The sequence below is a fragment of the Triplophysa dalaica genome, chromosome 13, assembly GCF_015846415.1.
Source record: "Triplophysa dalaica isolate WHDGS20190420 chromosome 13, ASM1584641v1, whole genome shotgun sequence".
Taxonomy (NCBI): domain Eukaryota; kingdom Metazoa; phylum Chordata; class Actinopteri; order Cypriniformes; family Nemacheilidae; genus Triplophysa; species Triplophysa dalaica.
Genome location: NC_079554.1, coordinates 10,598,529 through 10,622,571, shown reverse-complemented (window position 1 = coordinate 10,622,571; position 24,043 = coordinate 10,598,529). Strand labels below are relative to the sequence as shown.

The following is a 24,043-nucleotide window of genomic DNA, read 5'->3' as shown; positions in this document are numbered from 1 at the left end:
TGAAGTATACTTTTACAAAGAATGCAAACATAGGTGTTTTCTGCAATGCACACTAGCCCTTTAATGTGCATTTCATTTGACTGAGTCAAAAAAGTGGCGGGCTAGCACATGCAAAGACGTCCATTTTACTTAGAAATTACATTATTTGTAAATCTCCAAATAATTTAGAAGTAACAGTATTGCTGCATCTCTCGTATAATTTCTATAAAAAGTGAGTTGCTTTTAACCAAGAAAGCTGGTTACAGATTAGTGAAACCACAATCAAGCTAACATTTCTAAATTCATAACAGAGCTAACAGTGCTAACAAAAAGTCCCAACAATGGTAATGGACCAATATATTAATAAATGTTTACCTAAAAAAATCACTTTTGTTAGACATATTAGTATGTCTGATTTTGTCTTTGTGTGTGTTCGTGTGTCAGGCGTCTAGCAGTCATTGAGGACTTGCGTGCAGATTTACTGAAATCCCAGGATGCACTGCAGCTCTGGATGGAATATGAACATCTAATAGGGGAAAGCGACGCTCTTCTGAATCAACACTGGGAGAAACTTGAAGAACTTCTGAGTTCTCCCACCGGAGTAGAGAACACAGCAGAACATCTCAGTAGCAGGATACAGAGCATTCATGTGAGTAACACATACTACAGTATATACAATATAGACCGTTTCATCGTACATGTGCGCCTGGACTGCAGTTAACTTCCGGTCTGTGTTTGTTTATCGGTCCGGCTAGTGTCTAACAATTTAACTATGCACGTTTACTTTAATTTACGTTAATATATATTTATCTTATTATTTAATTGTATAATAACTTAATTAAATAAACAATTTGTTGAATGGGTCCTGTAGTTTTGTCGCATTAAAAGAAACAATATGGTACATTGACCTCTAGCTGTTGAGCTTGGTATCGCAGTCTAAATTCAAATTACTGGAGAGGCAAGTTTGGCCAAGTAATGGTTTTTCTCGGTTTCCATTGCTTGTTGTGAGAAATAATTTATTGGTACTCTATCATTTGCGTATGCGTACCGGAAGTTAAGGGCAGTCCACCAACGCGCATGTGCGCAGTAACGTTTGTTTGTGTTGTTTTGTTAAAACCGTCTTGATACAAGTTGAGGATTGAGACCAGTCCAAAGAAGAAACTTGAAATCTGTAACATTTTGGTTAAAAGTAAAAAAAAAGATTTTAAACTTTTTGTGAAATGTACTTTTTTTGTAAATGTAGTTTCCAAAGTAATAATGAGGACATGTCTTCAGTACGACATATTCACCAGTTATAGCACGAGCATGTTAAGTGCTAAAACATTAGATGGCCACAGATGGGTACTTACCTTTAATAGTGCTTTTAAAAGACGGGAACATCTGAGCTGGAGCTTTTGTTAGTCGGCTAAAAATACCAGTAAGGTACTCTGTTTTCCCACAAAGAAAACACATAGATACTCAATTTTTCCATTTTATGTGAAAATATTTAAATGGGTGTTTTAGCAACCTGTTATTCTCTTAAATCATTTCCTGTGGACCTATGTTTTAAATCGGTGATTTCTAGAAAATAATGTCTTCCACAGGTCATGGAGAAAACCATGACGGCTTTGCAGAGCCGTGTTGAAAAAGTGCTGGAGACTGCAAAGTTTCTCATTGGCCACGTAAAGCCCCAATCTGCTTTGCTAATCCAATCACAAACCAGACTGCTGTCACGTGACCAGGTCCAGTTTGCCAAGACACTTGCTGAGATTGGAGCACAAGCTCAGGTGAGGGAAAATGTGCTTTGTGACGCCATATTTGACTGAATGGTTCCAAAAAGAACCTTTGAGATCCAACTAAACTAAACATAAACGTTGTAGGGGAAAAGATCCATTTGATTATGAAAGAAAGAAATGTGGTGAAGATGACATCACAACAAGAACCATTTGTTTTTAAGGAGTGTACTTTGAAAATGACTTACTGTTGTCATTTATTTTGTTACTCAATGGCTAACATCCATACTATACTATACCCCATAAACACAAGTGTTGTGCTATTCTTGATCTGTAGGAGGAGCTGGAGGAACATCACAGCTTTATCACTGAGCTGGATTCATTAGAGCAACAACTCAACATGTTTGGAAGTGTTACAGGCTCCTCAGATGTGAGCATAGACAGACTTAAGGTAAATCAGTAACCTCATAAAAATGAAAGATGTTTTTATGCCAGAGGAATGGAATCAGTTTCATGTAAATTCTCTCTCTCTCTCTCTCTCTCTCTCTCTCTCTCTCTCTTTCTTGCCGTCAATAAGATGGTTCTGTTAGATGTGAGTGGGCTGAACCCTGACCTTTGTGTTCTGAATCAGAAGAACCTTGGTTCACCCTCAGCCCCATAGAGATCGAGAGGCTGCAGACCCTTAACACACAGTGGGTTCAGGTCTTCTGGAAGGCCATGGACATGCACAGGCAAGTGCAACTTTTCTGAGCTAGTGTTCAACGAACATTTTTGCTTAATGCATGTTTGTATCTGATCCCAGAATCACTTTGTTTTCAAATGCTTTATTTATGCATATTGTACATGTTGACATTTTCCCCTATGTAAACTTGTCAGACCTCGAAATTATTGAAAGCAAAAGTGTCATGTTGATGATATTTCTGTAGGAAACTGTATGGAGAGCATCTATGTGATCAGAACTTTCAAGAGAAGTGCGAGTGCTGGATGCAACTCCTGGACAAAATTGAGGCTGGTTTGTCCTGTCATGTTTCTGGAAACCGTTCTGTCATAAGAGAGCAGCAAGCTGTGCATCAGGTAAAGCTGTTATATCCATTAGACGTGTAATCTATATTCGGTCATCCTGATATACAGCCGTGGAAAAAATTAAGAGGCCGTTCAAATAAGCATTTCTGGTGTGTTGTGGCCGTTCCAATCTTGTTGAATTTTAACAAAATCAAGCCTCAGGAGTGATTAAGTCATCCAACAGCAATGTGAAAGACTGACAGCATGACCAATAAAAATCCAGGTTATCAAATAAAAAAATATGGTTTTGCTAAAAGGTGAATATGAACTTGTTTTCTTAGCGGTATTTGAGGTATCTATTTTTTGGCAAATAAATGCAAATAGAAACAATATTTTATATGAAATTTGGGAGAAATATTGTTAGTAGTTTGCAGAAAGAGACAAAAATTATCATTGTACCTAAACACATACCATTTCAGAGACTGTTTTTATGATTTAAAAATGTTCTGTTTTTCGTTCTGTTAATTATCTCCACGGCTGTATATTGATTTATGGTTTACTTTTACTTTTAGTAGCAAATAAGACACAAGGTCACTTACATTTTGACATTATATAGAAATAATCATTAAAGAAGATGTTCCAAATAAAATGTTTACATGAAATTCAAAATAAAAAAACAAAAGGTTAAAAGTAAAAAAAAATAGTTTTAGAAAACTGAATATTCTCTGGTTACTGGAAGTTGAGTTAATGAATTTTAAATATGACCCAATTTCAGTTAAAGTCTGAATATATTTGTGCATAAAATGCAGTCAAACTAAGATTGTGGAATTTAAAACTACACCATTTAATCATTTTCTTAGTTTTTTGTGTTTTCATCACAATTATCTATACATTCATAGAGCAAGATATAATCTTAGATTGAAGATAAATATAAAAAAGTTGTGCTTTTGTTTAAGAATAATGTTTTTGCCAATGGATTCTAATTCAAAAAGAAAATGTACAAAATATTTTTGCATTGTATATGAAAGAGAAACATAAATAAGTCTCATCTGAGTTGAGATGGTTATTACAGAGTTATGAATGATTAATGTTAATAATGAATCTTTCAGAGGTTGAAAGTGGAGATGTTGACCAGTCAGCAGTCATGTGATGCTATGGTCAGTGAAGCTCTGCAACTCTTGGAGAGCGCACAGGTTGATGACAGGTGAGCTTATGTAGCAGCTCGGTCGATAACATATTCCCTGCAACCCCAATGATACCGTATTGACTGGACAGCTGTGGGATAGAATTAAAGAATGCGGTGTAATAATCTTTCTGAAAGAGAATTAAATGGAGATTCTCCAACTGAATTTTTCTACGGGTTCCAGCTGAGTCCAAAACTCCTTGAGTTATGTGGAATGGAAGAGCTCTTTAGAGCTCAAGCTGGCTCACTTTTGGAAAATGAAACTTCATGTGCTACCAGAGTGGAAACAGCATGAAATCATGTTTCTTTTCAGCCAATAAGTGCTGCTTCAGATGGATGTCCTGCACCGCTGCGTTCAAGTTATTACATTGGGCTTAACATGATGTCTGGTTTTTCACTGCATTAACAATTGTATTGTTGAGAGCAATGAAGCTACAATGTAGAATTTTTTACATCTCTCTTATGTGTTGCTCATCTACATTATTGATGCTATCAATGGGACCTTCCAAAACTTTTTTTTGTTAAAGCGTAACGAATGCAGTTTCAGCCAATTTCATGCAGATTCATATCTTCATAGAGTATTTAGTTTGATCACATTATAAAAGACAGATGTAAAAAATTTTCCGAAAACAGGTGCGCCCTGAACGCATTCAGGAGGGCAGGAGTACAGCTCGAGCACACAATATATCATCGCATGATCCCTGCATAAGTGTTAATTCACTATAACTTTGTGCTATGCATTTTTAAACTATAGAGAGGCAATAGATGGCTATAGAGAGCCAAAAGTTACAGATTGCAGCTTTAATATGAATTCTCTATTAAAAAAAAAAATTGCAAGCGAAGATATTGTAGTTTTGTAGTTTCGTTTTGTGTATTTTTAATAGGTGTTTTGTTAATGCCTAGACGTAAATGTATAAATATATAAATCATATTTATAATGATTTTAATTATAAATATGTATTATATATTGTTTTATTAATAAATAATAATATTTTTATGATAAAAAAGTTGTATATATATATACATATTTTTATTGATAATATATATATTAAATATAACATATTTAATATATGTATAATAATTATCATTTATAATTATTTAATCTATAACTATAATATTCAAGCCAGTATTTTATTTCATTTCAGAAATATTTTAAGAGTTTTAGGTTTAGACTGAGCAAACTATAATAACCTTGCTTAGATCTTGTAACCTTATTTGGATGTCCTAATAATCTTGTTTAGATGTACTAAACTCTAAATAATTTAAATGATAATTGAATAATTTTTATAAAATTAGTTTGTTTTTTATGTTCAAATGATCTCAACGCCAACATGTTTACTGTGAGCAGGAGTCATATGATCCGAATCCTCAGCAGACTGAAGGGCCGCTGGCAGGGGACACAGAAAAGGGTCCAGCAACATGAGAAATATCTGGAGCGACTGATGATGGAGTGGCAGTTTTATGATGAAGGCCTGAGGAAACTTTTAAGCTTTCTCAAACAATCTGAAGAACAACTGCCCCCAACAGGACTGGTGCCCTGCACCTTACATAAGCTTCAAGACACCATCAAGGACTTTGAGGTAAGAGCATTCAAATACACTGATACAATTAGATTTTAGTTAATACGATCATGTCAGACAGAATAGATTGATCGACCATAAATGTCATTGGTGTTTTCCATCCCACAGCGGACAGAGGAGCGACTACATCTTCATGAAAAACTTTATAACCAGACTGTGGAGGCAGGGAGGCAGATTTATGCACTGGCAGATGTGCAGACGCAAGCCTGCCTGCAGACTGAACTTGATGCCCTCAAAGACACGTGGGAGAGATGCTGTGGCCTTGTGAAGGAAAGGAAGGCTCTCGCAAACGCCGTAACTCAAGTAAGCTATTTCACACGAATTATTAAAATACACAAAAGCTTTGAATGAGCTGTGAAATAATAGCAGAAAATGATTAGAGTTCTCAAGAGGAAACCATATCGAATGAATTTGCTGAGACGTTATATAAATCAGGGGAGGGGCTGTCTTGTAAGTTTTGGCAGATCCATTTTCTGAGTTTGTGAAACTTCCTAAACTTAGTTAAATATGTTTGAAATAAAGATGACAAGGACTCTGATTAATCTGATCAAGACATATTTCCACATTTCACTTTTTTATCCTCAACGTCAGTGTGAAGGCAATAACGGTTAGAATGGTGGTCTTGTGATTTGACCTACATTTATTTCTCTGATATAGTGCTTCATTTAAGAGGCTGAGAGATCAGCGTTAATCTCGCTGTAATCCATAAACGAGGCAGCTGGGCCACATAACACACTAAGGTTATAAAAAACCCTGCGACTAAACCACTGCACACTTACTGTTAAGGATTATCTGTCAGCATCACAAGCTTTCCCACAATGGTTGAAGCCGTAAAGTGGAAGCCATATTAAATCCAACATAATTTTAAATTTGTCTCATTTCATTAAGGTTCTGTTTTCCGAAACTCAAGAAACTTTATTGAAACCATATATCAAGACAAAGTATGATGGTGTAAATTCTCTTGATGGACAAAATGTTGTGTATAATGCTAGCTTACTCATAATATTTTTAGGTCTTTTTTATGCAGAAGACAGCAATTGAAACCTTTAAATGCTTAAATCGGCTTTAAGTGAATTTTGTAGCATGAAACCTAGAAAATAAATAAAACTAATAAGCATCATGTCATGTGGAATGTTGGTCAAGTGTTTTGGTATGTTGAAGGAAAATTGAGGATGCAGATTATGGTAATCCGGTCTGGTGTATTAGCAACCTAATCTCTTCGGTCATATATGCGAGTATAACTTCCTAATTCCCAACAATTCACTAATGTATTCATTAAACGCGTTCACTTCCCTGAAGTGGGCTCAATAGAGGGTGCGGAAGTGTCGTCATTTTACCACGTGAGCATGCCGGAACGCTCCCCGTGAGTGGCAAAATGACTGCTTACATCAGGGTTCCTCAAATCTTACCCTGGAGGGCCGGAGCACTGCGGAGTTTAGCTCCAACCCTGATCAAACTTGCATACCTGTGATTTTCTAGCGATACTGAACAACTTGATCAGCTTGCTCAGGTGTGTTTGATCAGGGCTGGAGCTAAAGTTTGCAGTGCTCCGGCCATCCGGGGTAAGATTTGAGGAACCCTGGTTTACATGATCAGGAAACGTAATTTCACGTAACATTTCAGTGTCCAGGAACACCTTAAACTGTAAGGATCACCGTCGAGTCCAACTGCTTGTAAGTTCCGCAAATAATTACGTGTTTTAGTCCTGCTTTCTTTGTTTCTCTTATGCTCTTTCGCCATTTTGCTGGGTGTTTTGCCACCCAGTGTAGCGTGTTCCACGGCGTGTCCTGACATGTTCACGGGGAAAATGACGTCAAAGCATACCCTCTATGCTAAACATCCAACCAAAATTTTAATTTCAATATATAATTTACTCGCCCTCATGTCATCCTTAAGCCAGACGTTATTTTAAATAATATCCCATCTCTTCCTAGCTTTGTAATGGCATTGAGCCCTTTTTTAAAAACTCCAAAAAACACATTTGTCCATGCTGAAAGTGATTCTCCAGAGTCTTAATGTCTTCTGAAGCGAAACAAAATGCCGGCTCAACGTATGTCAATGTCCAGTCTCATTGATTCTGAAACACGGCTGACGCCACCACACATGTAGTTTTCTCATATACACAAAACATGTTCATAGTCTATCTTGGCTAAATACAAAAGTTTTTTTTTTTAAATACTCGCAAACGAATCATATTGGCTGGCATGGGTGAGTAAATTTTGGGATAATTCCTGTAAACCACACTAACTAGGTGAAATTTATTTAGCATTTTAACAAGCTCTGATTGGCTCTCATCTTGTTTGGAATTGACATTGTTTTGATAACCAAAAGAGGGTTAAGAGAGTGATGTGTGAGATGTGTGTTTATGTGTCCATGTGGCAAATGGTGGGGGGATGGTATATATCCACAAAACGTCAAAGGGAAATCCCTCTTTACTATCTGAGATCTGAACTGATATAATACAGTGAAAGACGGTTTCCAGAATACTTTCAGCAAACCAGTGGCTCACAAAAATCAAAGTAAACCAGGCCATGCAATGCATAGTAAAATATACACCGTACACAGATAAATAATTTAAAATATTCACTGCAATACTTCGAATTTTCCTGTTTGATTTGATGGTGACTTTAAGTCTGTATGCACGGATGCCAGAAAATGGACTTCACATTTTCGACTATCACCAGACATGGACCAAACTCCACCCACATGGACCAAACTCCACCCACACCCATCACATCATTAAAGTCAATCAATCCGCTTACTGTAGAAAAGTGGTTTCACATAAAATTTATGAAAATCTATGATGTTTGTTCATTCATATGTTTGCGTTTAGCTTTTTCTAACAAAATATTGCAAGAAGCATAGCTTGTACTGAATCTGGAATACTGCTTTAATTCCTGTTATTGTGCGATCTACAATATAGAAAATGTTACAATTAATGATCAAATTCGGGTGTTTCTCTACAGAACTGGAGGCAATGTGAAATTGGACTGGCCAACAGTGCTCTCAAACTGGAGGAGATCAAAGCAACATTGAAAAGTCCACTGCCAGAAAACCTAGAAGAATTAAAGATGCTCGAGCTTATACAGGTATTACAAACATTGAACAGTGATATCTAAAGAACTCAGTAGAACCTAGTAGATAGCTACTCGCATTCAGCAAATCAGAACTAGTATTAATTTGAAGCAGACACACAGGCTTCAAAGGCCTGAAAGCAAATCATTTTTAAATGAACCCTTTAGGATGATAAAACATATTTAATGGGGATAAAATGTATCGTGTTGAGATCAAGAAGGACATAAATTGAATGCTGAGAAGATTTACGTTAAATTATTATGTTACGTTTATATTTATTAAATAATTGTATTTAATATATTTGTTTGTATTGAGCCATATTTATTGTTAGAAATATATTAACAAGTTTATTAATGACTCCATACATTTGGAGCCTACTGTAATAACATTAGTCAACATTGAACATAAATGAAACATAAATGTGCATAGCATCTTGGGACAGCTGCTCCATGAATTGTGCCAGTTCACACATTTGTGTTCCATTGAAAGATACCGTAAAAGTGAATTTATCTGCCAAGTGTATCCAGTACCTCAGAGATGAAGTATTTTTTTGGCTAACCCGTAAGTAAGGCCCATAGAGGTTTATGATTTTTACACGTTTTGTCTATCGAGATAATCTTTTAAAATAATCACCGCATTTGTTACTTTTGAAGCTGAAATACATTCAGCACAAGTTAAAAGCTAACACGATGCTATAAACAGACTACACTTAAGGTCGCTCGATATCGACGTCACCACCAAACCTCCGACAACTCTTTCAAACTTTATAAAAAATGTGTTCCATGGTGAGTAATTACTCAATGAATGAATCCGCAAAGAGATTTGTTCCCATGATGCATTATTCGTGAGCTTTCTATGCGCGATAACGTCTAACGTCTCCGCCAAAACTCTTCTATTTTAGCTATATTTTAGCTACCTCCTTTTCAGACATTATAATCCTTTGAAAAATCACAAGCGTGTTAATAATAATTGCCCTGTTTTATGTCATAGCATAAACTGGAAAATATTAAGAGGTATTGTTTAACACAGACCTTATTTCGGGAGATTTCCACAAAACCCATTCAAGAAACCCATAGATTTTGGAGCGACGGAACCGGAAGTTGCATCCGGGTTTTGCATACAAAAATACGTCATCTCTAAGCCATTCTATTCTCCCTCTGTTCATTGATGAATTTAAAATATCATTGAAGTCTTTGGTCAAGCAAAAGCACCTGTTGATTTAATCATGATGCTTTGGATTTGCGTTATTAACATAATGATTGGTGAAACTATTTTTAATGAGGAGGAAACGACCTGCAGATTGGATGAAGTCTCAAACAAAAGAAAAAAATAGTGTCCTTAACATGCCTGGCCTTTACCCCATCACCCCTTAACGGGCTTTGATGGGTTGTGTGCCCTCCCCCAACCGCCCTCCCGCATCTCTTCCCCCTCTCCGCCTCCTGCCCTCCCCCGTCCCAAGGCTTAATCCAGTGGACAGAGAGAGAGAGTGAGAGAGAGAGAGAGAGAGAGCACTAGGGTTAGTGTGCAGCAGAGCAGGGGAGGTTAATTTGTTGCTGCCTGTCGTGTTATGCAGAAGGACGAGGACACGCTGGAGATCTGGGCTGGAGGATTGAAAGAGCTGAGCAACATGAAGGCAGACGTGTCACAGTACGTGCTGCCTGCAGACGTAGCGCTGCTTCAGGGACAGGTGGATGAACTTCACATCCAATGGGAGGAACTGTGCCTAAAGGTGAGTGTGTTTGTGTTTAGGGGAGAGGGAAATAATAGGAGGGAAGCAGGGACACGGAGCTGTTGTCCAGGCAACTTTGAAAAGACACAATACTTTCACCGCCGGGGCCTCGGCCTGCACTCACAATGCCGCATGGCACAGAAAAAGAGAGGGAAATGGGTTTACATGAATGGAGATCTAAATTTATATTGTGTATCTGTTCACAAAGTGGATCAAAATCTGTTGACACACTGGCAGTAATGTTTGTTACAGGATATGGACATGTGGAAAAGTTGTCACCTGTTGGTTTGTCATGACAGTGTAATGCCTTTAACAATTACATTTTTTAATTCACAAAATCAAGTTTTCACCACACAATTATTATGGCCCAAATAATTCAAGGTAACAATATTACTGTTATATCTACTGATTTTAATTGATGAAATAATCTTTTTAGTTCAAGCTTAGTTCGTTTTTTTCAGTTTTGGCCAAAGAGTAAGTTTTGAGTCACAATGGTTAAAAACTCACTCAAAGGGAGGCTGAATAATTATAATATTATCATACCAGTAGGATGCAATAAACATGATATTGATAGTCACAGTTTTTAATATCACGTTTTTTGTCAATACCGGTATATTGTGACATGCTTTAAAATGTAAAGTCAGGTGGTCATTATTAATATTGATAAAAGGTTGACGTGAAGCTGTGCATTTGCTCTGTTTATTAGCACATTCAATACATAAAAATATTAACTATTAAGTAATATATTTGAGTTAAAATACTTTTGTCATGTAGGAAGAAATGCATTTAAAGTGTAGAATGATATAAGAGACATAAACCAGCCCACTTTAAGACATTGACGTTTACGAAAATTGACTATTTGACTACTGGTTTTACTAGAGTAAAAGCATGGTAACCACTAATAAAGCATCAATATCCGTGCATCCGAATTCCATACTATACAGAAGGCGAAAATGAGTATTTGTCATATGTCCGAAACCTCAGTATGGACAAAACAGTAGTCGAGAAATACCCAGATGGTCTACTGCTTCTGGCGAGATTTGTGAGTGTGCATCAGACGGCCACCTCTCTATCCCATGATGCCATGTGCAACTTACGTTAATAAATTACGTTTGTACCACGCCTTGGTACAGGTTGTTGTTAATACGTCGGAGCATACAGGTCACATGACAAGAAAACATGCGGATGCAGCATGTCTGAATATTATTCATACTACCCCCGCACAAACTATATTGAACATACTGTTTTAACTGTCGATAGGTAGGTACTCCATTTAAATCAGTAAGTACTGTCATAGTTTGCGATTTCGGATGCAGCAACCATAGTGGTAACCAAGGAAAGAACACACCAAAAAAAACATGGTTACTACACTTTAACTACCATAAATAGGTGAATTTTCTTTGGGCGGGAGAGTTGCCGGGTACAATGATCCAACATTCTGTTCAAAAATCATTGTATGAGAAAATCTATAATGAAAGTACTACTTGGTTATATATTGGTTGTAAATATCTCAAAAAGAAACTGTAACATGTTGTTAAACTTCGTTCAAACATAGTGAAGCTAATGATTCTAGGGATTATCTTGTGAAGAGCACAATGTGATGCTGTTGAGGATGTGAATGGCCCTGTTATGTGTGAATGGATCGGCTTTAACTGTAAACAACCAGAGCCATTAAAACAGAACGACTGCATTCATCACACATCATGCATGGCCTACATCCAACCCTGGGACATCGCACCAAATTACATCGAAGAGCCTTGTTTACTGAACCGTTTTTTCAGTTTACAACATTGACGCTGTGACTTGGGTGACGGCCAGAGTTTCAAACGAAGACAAGACAACAAACTCTAAGTTAATGAGGTCAGACCGCATGTGTGTCAGTGGCCAACAGGTTGCAGGTGGACTCGTTCCCTGGAATTAATGGCAGATGGTAAAGCCAGGCCTTGTCTTTCTAGAAGCAGGTCATTTGTGTGTCATGTCCATGTGTTTTTGAGCTCATTGAAGTAATTAAACAAAACAACTAGACCTAGACTGAACTTATTGAAATAACTAACCTCAATACACTAATGCTTTTATACAGTTTGATTAATGTCATGTTGTTAGTCGTAATTGTGGCATTAATGGACCAAAGAAAAACACATGGACCTCACTGAAATGTAGCGTTCTTTTTTAAAATGCTGCTTGTAAGCCTCTTCGATCTCATGAGCAAAATAAAAAACTACAAAGCAACTACGAAGCGTTAGTCGTTCTCTAGTGTCTCGGTGTTCGTACATGCTTAACAGACAAAACCTCTTACCTACAGAAAGCAGTACAGACACAAAGGCCTTAAAAGTTCTCTGCTGTACTTCAGCTCACAGTCCAGTCATCAATCTCACCACATGAGACGAGTGTTTTGTTAAAAGCCATTTAAATTCGGGGCCTTCTGTGATAGTTCTATCTCACGCTGAGCCGCACATTGTGCTGCGCTTTCAGAGTATAAAATTGTATTGTTTGGATAAAGGTATTTTAAAGCTTTGACTCACGTTTGAAATAGGTTAGTGAACTGCACTGTTCAAGTGCACCTTTTAAACTTCAGAGAGGACGGAGAGTGAAAGACGTGTTTCTCTTCTCAAAATACGATAAAATTGAATGGCTAATGTGACCGGTTCTGCTATAGACACTTTCATCGGATGCACGCAAGTTAATCTTCAGTTTGGTTGTAATGTAAGAGTTTATTTAATATTTATATTGACATTTTATATTTGTGGTTTTCAATTTAAACTACTCAACAGTTGATTCTTTGTGGAGGTCTTCCTTGAAGTTACGCTTGGGCCACGTAGCATTGTTGCCGCTGAAAGCGTCTATAATCTGAGTCTAGATCTATGATTACATTGAGGAGACAATAAATGTGATTAATGTGAATGGAGCACAGATGAAATGGTCAAGTGACTCTTAACTGACTATAACCAATGACCAATATTCCCCCAACAACTGTAAACTTGAAATACGCCACCCTTTAGAATATGTGCCCATGCTTTTATTATAGTTAAAGTAGTTTTTTGTATGACAAGTATATGTTTTTACTACAAATATCATGGTTATACTATGGTTACCAGAGGGAAACTACATTTGTGCTAAATTCGTGGTTATGTTTTACAACAAATAAATCCCAAAACTAAGGTTACTATATTTAATGGATATGAGTTAATTTTATAGAGAGACTAGAGAAAATGTTGCTTGGTCCACTTTTTAGACTGCACATTGTTTGTAGCACTGAATTGGATTTTACCTTCACTCTGCATTTTGTGTGTAGGTGTCACTTCGCAAACAGGAAATAGCAGACCGTCTGAACGCTTGGATTATATTCAATGAAAAGAACAAGGAGCTCTGTGATTGGCTCGCGCAGATGGAGAAGAAGGTGGCACACAGGGGCGATAACCTTAGTATTGAGGGAATGGTGCAGAAACTTAAAAAGGTAGTTTATTATTGTTTTTATTTTGTTTTTGTTCAATTAAGGTTATAATTTTTCAGGCTGTATTAAGTCATAACAAGCATTTGTTTAAGTAGACGGTTGTCATTGTGACTTGTGATTATATTTTGTTAAGTAACTTTAGTCTTTATGATGTTACATGAAGAATTTGTTTTAAAATGTGAACTCCGTGTTTAAAAAATGTTAAAAAAATCCAGTTTTTCGTTGTGTTATCATGTTTTTATTGTGTTAATAAGCTTTTATTATTTAGTTATTATGGCTTGAATCAAAACAAACCAACTGCAGTTTGATTGATATTAATTGGAATACACAATAAAAAAAACATGATTTTTCACAAATATAAAAATTATTTATATCATTTTGGAACCAAACTCTTCACATGTGGTTTTATATCTTGGAAGGATTAATGCAATGTCACTTGCTAAAGCGTCCCCAAGGGCCACCTCACAATTTGACAGCATTTTATCCCCTTACTGTACATCCTATTTGTTCAATGTTCTCAAAAAGGCTACAAATGTGATTTCAGTTATAATATTAATATCCATTTTATATCTACATGGATATAACAATGTTAGTTTTTTTAATTTTCAAGTTTGTGCATGGGAATTCTTTGTCTTTTTTAACTCTAATCTATTGCATGTACTATAGAATCGAGGGCAGTGTTGTACCGCATTAAAAGTGTGTTCGGTTGTTTACGTCTTTGTTTCTACACAACAATGGCCTCCTATATGCGGTTTCTCTCAATGCACTGGCATACATTGCAGTCATTAACACATAGTTTACTGTCAAAGCGGTTTTGCTCAGTGTCACTAATGATTGCACATTAGTAAAGCAGCTATTGTCAGTCAAGGACTCTGTTACTGGAGACATTCAAAGACTGGTGGAAACTAAGCAAAACAGGTGAACCTTCAAATAAGAACTTTACGAATGACAGAGAATGCTATTGAGAGAATGATTCTTTCTCCTTAATAGAAATGGCCCTGAAAAGTGCTTGATAAACAAAGAGAGCTCATGCTGAGAGAAGGGCTATAGTTTTGACACCTGGCAGACCCATCAAGAGACAAAGTGCAGTTAGCTGATTTTGTGTTGTGATGTGTTAATGACAAAAGCACATGAGAGGGGTTGATTCTCATTGTACCTCTCTGTTTAGGACTGCATGGAGGAGATTAACCTCTTCAGCGAGAACAAGAGCCACCTCAAGCAGCTGGGAGAGCAGCTCCTATTGGCCAGCGACAAGACTAAAGAGGCGGAGATTCACGGGGCCTTAAGGGATGTCAACGACCGCTGGCAGCACCTGTTCGACCACATTGAGGCCAGGTGAGAATTTTTAAAGAGACGAGTACTCAATAATATCCTTAGCGTTTTAGTCAATTCAATTGAATGTTGGATGGTTAAAATTACGCGTTGGCCTTTACCCTTGCAATTTACCAAAATACAGATAAAGTCATGTGTATTAACCATGTGATCATCCTGAGCAAGGTGTGATAAGCAGAAAACATTTTGTATTTAAGAGCTCAAAATTCCTTTGTGTGACATCACCAGTGTCTTGGTGTGGGCCGGTCCAGCTGTGTGACATGCTCTTAAACAGCCATATGGTGATGGTACTAGAAGCAGGGCATTAACATAGTCGTGTTGGCTTCGGCTTTGCCATATGGCTTTTTTCAGGCATCTGTAGCCTGGTTGAGTCCCTCTGTATAGCTACAGTAGGGTGGAGGGAATGGGGGCAGTGGTCTGTCATTTTACATTAACTCCTATGAACAGAGGCACAATGGGGCCAGGGGGACAGTATGTACTCAAGGACGCTATAACCACAGTCCACCATCTGCAGGTGTGGCTCTTCAGGGGGTTTGAAAGGGCCACGCGGTCACTTCCCTCCTTAACAATGTAATGAGAGGCATTATACTCATGACACAAAAGGGCTCAGGATAAACCCATGCGGAACACCCTTTGTCTGTGTTTTGGCGTTATCTGACCTGGGTTTATCTGACCATTTTCTGGTGGAGTTTGACAGGAATTTCAATGCTAATTAAGCTGTTTGTTGTTTGGAACCCAAAGCAAACAATGATGTAAAGTCCTGATGTGAAGTAAAATAGCGTTAAGCTTTAGGGAAACTAAATGATCTATTAGGTAGATTATGTAGGTAGATTCAGACAGATTCTTGACCTCACAACTTGTGCTCAAAAATTGATTTATGACAATCTGGGTTGTATCCAGGTGTAAAAAACAGTAGCTATTGTCAGTTTTTTGATCATGGTCAGGCCTTAAAATGAATTTGCTTTCTCTTTCAAACACTTAGGGTGAAAAAGTTGACAGAGACCCTTGTGACAGTACAGCAGTTGGATAAGAACATGAACAACCTTCGTTCTTGGCTCACCCGCATTGAGACGGACCTGGCCAAACCCATTCACTACAATGTCTGCCATAGAGATGAGATCCAGAAGAGACTAACGGAGCAGCAGGTCAGCAAAGCTAAAACATGAAAATATAGAAGAATAGAAATATAGAAAAACACTGTATAAATCTCGATTTATTCAACAAAGATGTTTGTTTTCTAAATTGTGTGCATTTAGGACTTGCAGCGTGACATTGAGCAGCACACAGAGCGGGTAGCATCTGTGCTCACGATGTGTGATGTGCTCCTTCAAGATGAAGATGCCTGCAGCAGTGATGGAGAGAATGACTCCATCCGGCAGACCACACACAGTCTGGACCAGCGCTGGAGAAACATCTGCTCCATTTCCCTGGAGAGAAAGATGAGGTATGACCATATATTCTGTTACCTCCACATTCATACACCGCTTCCTGATGTCTTTCTCTGGGATCACCTCATTGGGAGGAAGTGTCAGCAAACTGGGTTTTCTGGATACAGATTTATTTGGTGAGAATCTGGATCCAGTATAGGATAGTTAAGCCGTACTAAATTCTTCTCTCAACTTCGTAGCTCGAGTAACGAGCGGTAAAGCTTATTCTGTATTCGTCTCTGCAGGATTGAGGAGACGTGGAGGTTGTGGTGTACGTTTCAGGACGATAACTCTTCTTTCGAGGCCTGGCTCAATGCAGCCGAGAAAACTGCTGCCCAACCCAATTCATCTGATGTCCCGTACGCCGAGGCCAAAGAGGAGCTTAAGAAATATGAGGTCTGTAGTTATAATGCTCTGTGGAGTATTGCAAGGGTTCTGATATTGATTTTGTGGTTATGGTAATGTTTTTAATGTTGATGTTTTAGGGTTTCCAAAAGCATGTTCATGATGGTCTGACGCAGCTAGGGATTATTAATAAGCAGTACAGGCGACTGGCCAGAGAGAACCGTACTGATACGGGACTCAGGGTTATGGTACATCAGGGGAATGAACGCTGGGACGCGCTGCAGAGAAAAACGGCCGCCATACTGCGCAGACTCAGAGTAAGTGAACTGTTTATATAAGAGCTAGATTCTGCATTTTGCTACATCTTCAACAGAGCCATTGAAATACAGAGTTCAATGGTGGGATAGACGGCCATTGGAAGAATGGAATGCGGAAGTAACTTGTGCCGTGGAGCGACCTATAGTTCCAAACACAGCACTGAAGCCCATTTATTTCAATGTCTCCCAAATGCATTTGCTCTACAGTTGGTGAAATAGCGGCATGTTTATACATTTCAACACGTTGGCAGACATATCTTATATTGAAAGATTTTATATTAATATTACTCTTCAGACAAAATGCTGCTATAAATGTTGTCAACGTAGTATTCAGGGTACAGAATGTGCTTATATACTGTATTTAGCTAAATTTATGCAAATATATTTGTTGTCTCTCCTGCTAAAATCTAACACAAGGCTATAAAGTTGCAAGAGCGAGCGAAAATGTCGACTGTGGATCTTGTCAAAACAAAAACATTGGTAGAAATAAATGAAAAAATAAATATAAGCAATAAATACAAAAATTTAATAAATACAGTACATACTTAAAGAAGGGTAGTTAACAGCTTTGCTTTGGGCTGAAAGGGTCACATGACTGCATCAAATGACTAAAAATGACAAAAGCCTGTGTTTTCGCAGCTCACACAACAACAGTTTTCTAATGTACACTTTTCAGAACTCTTTTTTTTTTTACAAATGCAGTCTCGGTGTGGACAGAAGTAGGAATGTTGATAAAAATATGCTTTTAATAAACATTGCTGTTGACAAGGCCAAAATGATACATTTTATGTTGTGTAATCTTGTATTCTGTAGCTATGCATTTTCTTCTATAAAAAGATATATTTGAATAATTTTGTCATCTTTTACATATTCAGCACTTCACAAGCCAGAGACAAGAGTTTGAGGGAACCCGCAAGGTTCTCCACGCTTGGCTCACTGACGTAGACCTTCAGATGAACAATGTGGAGAACTTGTCTGAGCGGGACCTTCAAGAGAAGATGAAACGGCTGAAGGTTAGAAAGCAACATCTCTAAATGCATTCATTTATACAGTTTAAACTAGATCATGTAAATTTACATTTCAGTTCATGTATTATTTATGAGTTATTAGTTATTGGTGCCATATATATTGATTGTATGGTTGTTTATCCATTTTTTCTGTACAGCTGCTTTGCAAATTGTAAAAAGCCGAACAAACTTGAATGAAACTTAAATGAATTCAACTTTTTCTTCTAAACCCAACACTTTTGTCTCACCCCTCAGAGTTTCAAGAAGGAGATCCGTCTGAACACCAACAGAATCGATTCTTTGATAGTGTCTGGCGAGAGTCTGATTCAGAGGAGCTGTCCTCAAGATGCTGTTGAGATTGAAGATGAGTTGGAGGAGCTACACATGTACTGTCAGGAAGTGTTCGGCAAAGTCGCCCGATTCCATCAGCGCCTCACCAGCCTCCCACCGGTACTTTTATCTTGTCACTTAAAGGGATACTTCACCCAAAAAATGATATTTGGTCATCATTTAATCACCTTAGAAATGTATACAGATTTGAAACAACTCGTTGTTCTGATGAACACAGAGAAAGATATTTGGAAGAATGCTTATAACCAAACACATCTCGCCCACCATTGACTCCCATAGTAGGAAAAATGACATTATCATTTTTTTTCTTCTGTTGAACACAAAAGAAGATATTTTGAAGAATGTAGGACAAAAACTATCATTGACTTCCAGTCAAAAGTGCCCCAGTATTGCGTGGTCATAAGCATTCTTCCAAATATATTTCTCTTTGCTAGTCGGAACAATGAAATGTATACAGATTTAAAACAACTCAAGGTGAGTAAATGATAACAGATATTTTATTTTTGGTCATCCCTTTAAATCTCAGATTTTCTTAACATTATAATTTGGTGGCATAAATGACTTTATTTCACTCTCCGTTTGTAACAAACAGGTATTGCAGGAACCAGAGGTCCTAGACACCAGGAGCACCAGCCATGACACAGCATCCACCAGCCAACCGTCCATGTGCCTGTTGGCTCCACCTCAGGAGCTCTCTGGTCGTGAAACCCCTGTCAGTGCAGACTCTATCCCGCTGGAATGGGATCACACCGGGGATGTTGGTGGCTCTTCTTCACATGATGAGGATGAGGACGCTGACTTCTTCTCTGCCTTGTCAGGTAATTAAATCAACTTTAAGAGTGTCCAAGAGTTGAAAGCGGCAGTATCGTCCATTTAAACAGGAAGCGCAAACTTCTCCTGCAGTCCACTTCCTCTGATGGCTGCGTCTTACTTCTAATCAGCCATTCATCGATATTTCAGTTTAGCACAACTGCAAAAGCTTTTAAGCATTTTTTTAACCCCATCCCACTCTTCCACCCCTCCCAGCATCCTCCACATTCACTGTATTGGCACATCTGAATAGAACAACTTGCCTGGTACTTTTCGCCTTCCATCGAAGAGCTATTTCTCGCTCCTAAATCAAAGGATCTAAGCGTCCTCACCCTGCTCTGCTATGTGCTCTTATCATGAAAGCTTTGGTCATGTAGGGCGGCTCTGTGACTCGAGCATGTCCAGGTCTCAGGGAGGGGAGGGAATGGCTTGATGCAGCTCAGTGCACCTGTTCATTCCCCTCCGCAGCTTTCAACCTCATGCAAAAGATAACAACATTTATTTGTTTCAATATCAGAAATGCAAGTATGCATTGTTTTTAAAAGAGCTCATGTAACACGGCGGATAAAGCTTGGTGCTTCCAACGGCAAGATTGTACGTTTGATTCCAAGAGAACATACAGTTCAAACAATAAAACAATGTTTTTTTTTGAATGCACAGTAAAAGTGAAAAATGTAGAAATGAAAAGGGGTCATGAAATATTTCCCGTCTGAGGTCTTATGCTTTTTAAAATTGAATTTTGTATTTATTTTAGTTGATCCCAGTCTAGTGTTTTGTTTGTAGTAAGTGGTTTAATGTCTCTCTCTCTCTCTCTCTCTCTCTCTCTCTCCTCTCCTCTCTCTCCCTCTCCCTCTATCTCTCCCTCTCCCTCTATCTCTCCCTCTATCTCTCTCTCTCTCTCTCTCTCTCTCTCTCTCTCTCTCCCTCTCTCTCCCTCTCCCTCTCCCTCTCCCTCTCCCTCTCCCTCTCCTCCTCTCCTCTCTCCCTCTCTCCCTCTCCCTCTCCCTCTCCCTCTCCCTCTCCCTCTCTCTCTCTCTCTCTCTCTCTCTCTCTCATGTACTCACAGGACAAAACTGGAACTTTCCAAACTTGTCTGACAGGAAGTCCTTCCACATGGAGACCTCCTCACCTTCACACACCAGCACACATAAACAAGACTATGTGAGTCCTTCTAGTACACTCTAAACATCTTCATCACAACACAGTTTGTACACCTGAGAGGATTGAATCTAAAGAAGTGTGTCTGATCGGCAGGTCCAGCTGATGTCTGAGTGCAGCGGGAGTATTAAGAGCGTGAAGAGGGTGTCTATGATCCTGGATGATGAGGAGCACCAGGAAGAACACGGCCTCACTGATCTCACCACTGCAGAAAAGCAGTCAGGTACACTAAACCACTTACAACGCAGATCTCATGCAGAGGCGCACAACTTGTACCTCCTGTGAAACATTTAAAAGCATAAAAGCTTCAGCGAGCTTTATAATTAGCAAGTTAAATTAGTTTCAGCTTCATGTAGATGAAAGATACATGGATCGATATATAAAGGATATGATGGATGGAGAGGATACTGTATATGGATAAATACGATAGATGTAATTACTACTGAAGGACAGTACAGTGGATGGATTCATGGAAAAATATGATGGATGGAAAGAAAAATATGATGGATAAATAAGACTGATGGATGGATATTACGGATGGAAGGATATGATGGATAAATATGATGGATGGATAGATAGATAGATAGATAGATAGATAGATAGATAGATAGATAGATAGATAGATAGATAGATAGATAGATAGATAGATAGATAGATAGATAGATAGATAGATAGATAGATGATAGATAGATAGATGATAGATAGATAGATGGTAGATAGATAGATGGTAGATAGATAGATAGATAGATGATAGATAGATAGATGATAGATAGATAGATGGTAGATAGATAGATGGTAGATAGATAGATAGATAGATAGATAGATAGATAGATAGATAGATAGATAGATAGATAGATAGATAGATATATATATATGACAGATGGAAGCAAATGATGGACGGATGGATATGGTGGATGGATAAATATGATGGATAGATAAATATGACAGATGGATGGATATGACGGATGGATGAATGGATAAATATGACAGATGAATGGATATAATGGATAGATAAATACGATGGATGGATGAATATGATGGATGGATGGAAATGATGGATGGATGTATAAATACAGTATAGATGAATAAAGGTGATAGATTATAGATATGAGGGCTGGATGGATATTATGGATGGATGAATGGATAAATATGAACAATGGATGGATATGAATGATGGATAAATATGAGGGATGGATAAATATGATGGAGGGATGCATGGATAAATATGGCGGATGAATGGATATAATGGATTGATGGTTAAATACGATGGATGGATGAATATGACGGATGAATGGAAGTGATGGATGGATGTATAAATACAGTATAGATGAATAAAGGTGATAGATTATAAATATGACGGATGGATGGATATTACGGATGGATGAATGGATAAATATGATGGATGGATGGATATGACGGATGGATGAATGGATAAATATGACAGATGAATGGATATAATGGATAGATAAATACGATGGATGGATGAATATGATAGATGGATGGAAATGATGGATGGATGTATAAATACAGTATAGATGAATAAAGGTGATAGATTATAGATATAGGGCTGGATGGATATTATGGATGGATGAATGGATAAATATGAACGATGGATGGATATGAATGATGGATAAATATGAGGGATGGATGGATAAATATGACGGATTGATGGATATGAATGATGGATAAATATGAGGGATGGATGGATAAATATATCAGATCAATGGATATGATGGATAGATGTATAAAAACAGTGTAGAGGAATAAAGATGATAGTTATAAATATGATGGGTGGATGGATGGATAAATGAACAGATGGAAGAATTAATGGATTGATGGGTAAATATGATGGATTAATGGATAGATTAATGGAAAAATATGATGGATGAATAGACCGATGGGTATGATGGACAGATGAATGGATGGATATGATGGATAAATGGGTAAGTACGATGGAAGGATGGATGGATTGATTGATTAATGAATAAATATAATGGATGGAATAACTATTGTTTATACACGGAGGGAAAAAAACTGTGAATGAATGAATGAATTGATGAAGGGCTAATAACCTAAGAATTAAGTGATAGATTCATTCAGATTGATGGATGAATGTTTGGATAAAAACTGTGGATGGATGAATGGATAAAAGCGGTAAAATGAAAGAATGAAAACAAAATCAATATATTGATGGATGGAAACAGGATAAGGATAAATAGATGGATACATGGATGGATGGATATTTAAACTTCATGATAAATGTGTTTGACAGGAGTGATAGAGCGTTGGGAGCTGCTACAAGCACAAGCAGTGAGCAAAGAGCAGTGCAGCACCCGAGACCCACAGCAGCTGACCTCTGACCTGCATGACATCACTTCCTGGCTGGAGCGTGTCAGCCCTGAGCTGGAGAGACTCCAGAAGCCTGAGGTATCTGCCACTGTAGAGATGTTAGAAGCACGAGTCAAAGAGCTCAAAGTGAGTTTCACAGCATCCACTCACACTCCAAATATTCCTTTCACATTTACAAACATGACTGATTGGGTTTAAGTCTCTCAAGTTCACATCTTTTTATTTTGAAACGACACAGGAAATGCAGAAGACATTCGCACGTTATAAGACCATGATGCTGTCTCTGAACCTGGGTGGACGAGAACGGCAGCAGGGGCCGAGTGATGGAGCACAAAAGCTTCAGGAGGGTCTGCGCAGCATGAACCACCGCTGGACAGAGGCTTGTGCCGGTCTTGAGGGATGGGAGGGCAGTCTACGTGACACCTTAATGCGCTGTCAGGTAAGAGAACTGTGATTCATGAAGAACAGAAGACCAATGGTTAGAAAGGTGTCAGTTTGACCCGTTGTGATCCTTTGCGTTCATCCAGGAGTTTCATGAGACGGTGCACTCGCTGCTGTTGTGGCTGGCCCACGCTGAGAGCAGACGTTACACTGTAAACATGGAAGACACCTCTGTGAAGCTCTCTGAGCTTCAGGAACACAGGAACACTTTAAAGGTGAGTTCAAAACAACAAAAGCATTTCTTTACAGCCATAAATATTGATAGACTTTGACTGGATTTCTAGATACAATATTCAAGTTAGAGGGGCTTCATCTCGTGTGTTAAGAGCATTGTTATTCATACAGAGGATTCATAATTAGATGTACATTTTACAAGAGCATCAGACCACTTATAAATAGTGAATTTGTAATATGAAAGAGAAATGTTATTTCTCTGTAGCAGGATGTGAAGTTAGAATGTTTAACGTAACGTAACTGAGTTTACGGTAGAGTTAAAATATACAGGTGTGGAAAAAAATGAAGAAAACAATCCAAAATTATTTTCAGCATTATGTATACACTATTTCTAGGGGCAAATAAGTACAATTATCATTATGGTCTCATTCTGTAAACTTCTGACACCGTTTCTGCCAAATTCCAAATGATTGTTTTCAGAAAACGGGACAGTCTTGTCAAAATAATGTTTGCATACCTTAAATACTGCATAGTTCATATTCATTTTGAAACAACACAATACAAAATTGAACATATGATCGAATAAGCCAGATTTTTTTCACTATGATTTTTGCATTTTCG

At 37.9% G+C, this 24,043-nt stretch overlaps 1 protein-coding gene across 1 annotated transcript in view; it reads left to right on the top strand.

The window, feature by feature from the left end:
• Nucleotides 1-24,043, top strand: part of LOC130433944 (uncharacterized) — a 100,542-nt gene that overhangs the window by 74,332 nt on the left and 2,167 nt on the right. The window contains 25 exon segments of the mRNA XM_056763751.1: nucleotides 424-628; nucleotides 1,563-1,745; nucleotides 2,029-2,142; nucleotides 2,269-2,329; nucleotides 2,332-2,422; nucleotides 2,618-2,765; nucleotides 3,803-3,897; nucleotides 5,225-5,456; nucleotides 5,565-5,759; nucleotides 8,423-8,545; nucleotides 10,105-10,260; nucleotides 13,553-13,714; nucleotides 14,880-15,046; nucleotides 16,026-16,188; nucleotides 16,300-16,487; nucleotides 16,716-16,866; nucleotides 16,956-17,132; nucleotides 18,008-18,145; nucleotides 18,395-18,589; nucleotides 19,083-19,308; nucleotides 20,367-20,461; nucleotides 20,555-20,681; nucleotides 22,731-22,933; nucleotides 23,046-23,246; nucleotides 23,335-23,463. Coding sequence (XP_056619729.1) covers nucleotides 424-628; nucleotides 1,563-1,745; nucleotides 2,029-2,142; nucleotides 2,269-2,329; nucleotides 2,332-2,422; nucleotides 2,618-2,765; nucleotides 3,803-3,897; nucleotides 5,225-5,456; nucleotides 5,565-5,759; nucleotides 8,423-8,545; nucleotides 10,105-10,260; nucleotides 13,553-13,714; nucleotides 14,880-15,046; nucleotides 16,026-16,188; nucleotides 16,300-16,487; nucleotides 16,716-16,866; nucleotides 16,956-17,132; nucleotides 18,008-18,145; nucleotides 18,395-18,589; nucleotides 19,083-19,308; nucleotides 20,367-20,461; nucleotides 20,555-20,681; nucleotides 22,731-22,933; nucleotides 23,046-23,246; nucleotides 23,335-23,463 — 3,925 coding nt within the window.